We start from the raw sequence: 1,078 nt of genomic DNA, 5'->3' as shown, positions 1-1,078 counted from the left end.
CACACACACACACACACACACACACACACACACACACACACCGTGAAGGCTCGTGGGAACGACAGCAGAGTTTCAGCAGCAGAAACTCGTGAACACTCGGCAGCAGAGAGACGCTCGGTCAGAAAACAGAAAGCGTAAACTAGTTGTGAAATAACAGATAAGAGCGAGTGATGCAACAGTCAGGAAACATAAAAACAGAACAGAGAAGATTTTTTAAATTGAACCCATAAATTACTGATATGAAGAGGGCTCCCGCGTACAGCTGCTCTGTCTGCAGCTCAAAGACACAAATCCATCGGAAATTTTGGAATCACATTTCTGCCTGTGATAAATAGTGTCATTTTGGCAAGTTTTATTTTGGCCCGTGAGTTTGGGTTGCATGTTTTCTTTAAAAAATCATGTCCCCGTGTGTCCCGCTGTGTGTCCCCGTGTGTCCCGGTGCAGCGGACATCCTGGTCTACATCAACGACAGCTGCGTGCTGGGCCGCTCTCATAAGGAGGTGGTGGAGATGCTGAAGTCGGTGCCGATGGGTCAGAGCGTGGACGTGGTGCTGAGGAGAGGATACCCGATGCTCTACAACCCGGACGGCTGTCCCAAACAGAGCCTGGAGACGGTGCGCTGCATGTCTAACTGTCCCTCACAGCTTCTGTCCTCCGACATTTACCCTGCAAACCTCTGACCCTCTGTCTGACTCTTTAACCCTTTCAGAAGGCGCAGACTCCCAACGAGCCCCTCAATCCACCCAACCTGAACCGCGGCCTGACGCACCTCACCTACAGCCGAACGCTGGACGCCAATGGCAGCGCGCCAGGTCAGAGCAGCCGGCCGAGGTCACTGAACAAATCAGCCGCAGAGACGCTGCTATTTAAAGTCTTCATATGAGGAAAAAAAACGGCAAAAAAAATCCCAAAACTGCAAAAAATAAGTTTAAAAAATGACATGAAAATGACCTAAAATTTAATTGTAAAAAAGAGGGGAGGATTATTAGGATTTTTTTTAATAGAGAAAAATATCTTTTTTTTTAATTGAATTCATATTCATATTCAAAATATGTCACAGAAAAAAATATATATATAC

General features: G+C 46.3%; 1 protein-coding gene across 1 annotated transcript; it reads left to right on the top strand.

Annotated features, from left to right (window-relative positions):
• Positions 1–444: 444 nt before the first annotated feature.
• LOC121939792 (membrane-associated guanylate kinase, WW and PDZ domain-containing protein 2-like) lies at positions 445–883 on the top strand (the record flags this gene model as incomplete). Its single annotated transcript, XM_042482742.1, has 2 exons — positions 445–614; positions 710–883. Coding segments are annotated over 2 exons (344 nt in total), but the record flags the coding sequence as incomplete, so codon positions are not given.
• Positions 884–1,078: the final 195 nt, after the last annotated feature.

This window comes from Plectropomus leopardus, unplaced genomic scaffold, assembly GCF_008729295.1.
Source record: "Plectropomus leopardus isolate mb unplaced genomic scaffold, YSFRI_Pleo_2.0 unplaced_scaffold6061, whole genome shotgun sequence".
Classification (NCBI taxonomy): Eukaryota; Metazoa; Chordata; class Actinopteri; order Perciformes; family Serranidae; genus Plectropomus; species Plectropomus leopardus.
The sequence above is the reverse complement of the archived record's forward strand: the minus strand, read 5'-3'. Positions and strand labels throughout refer to the sequence as shown.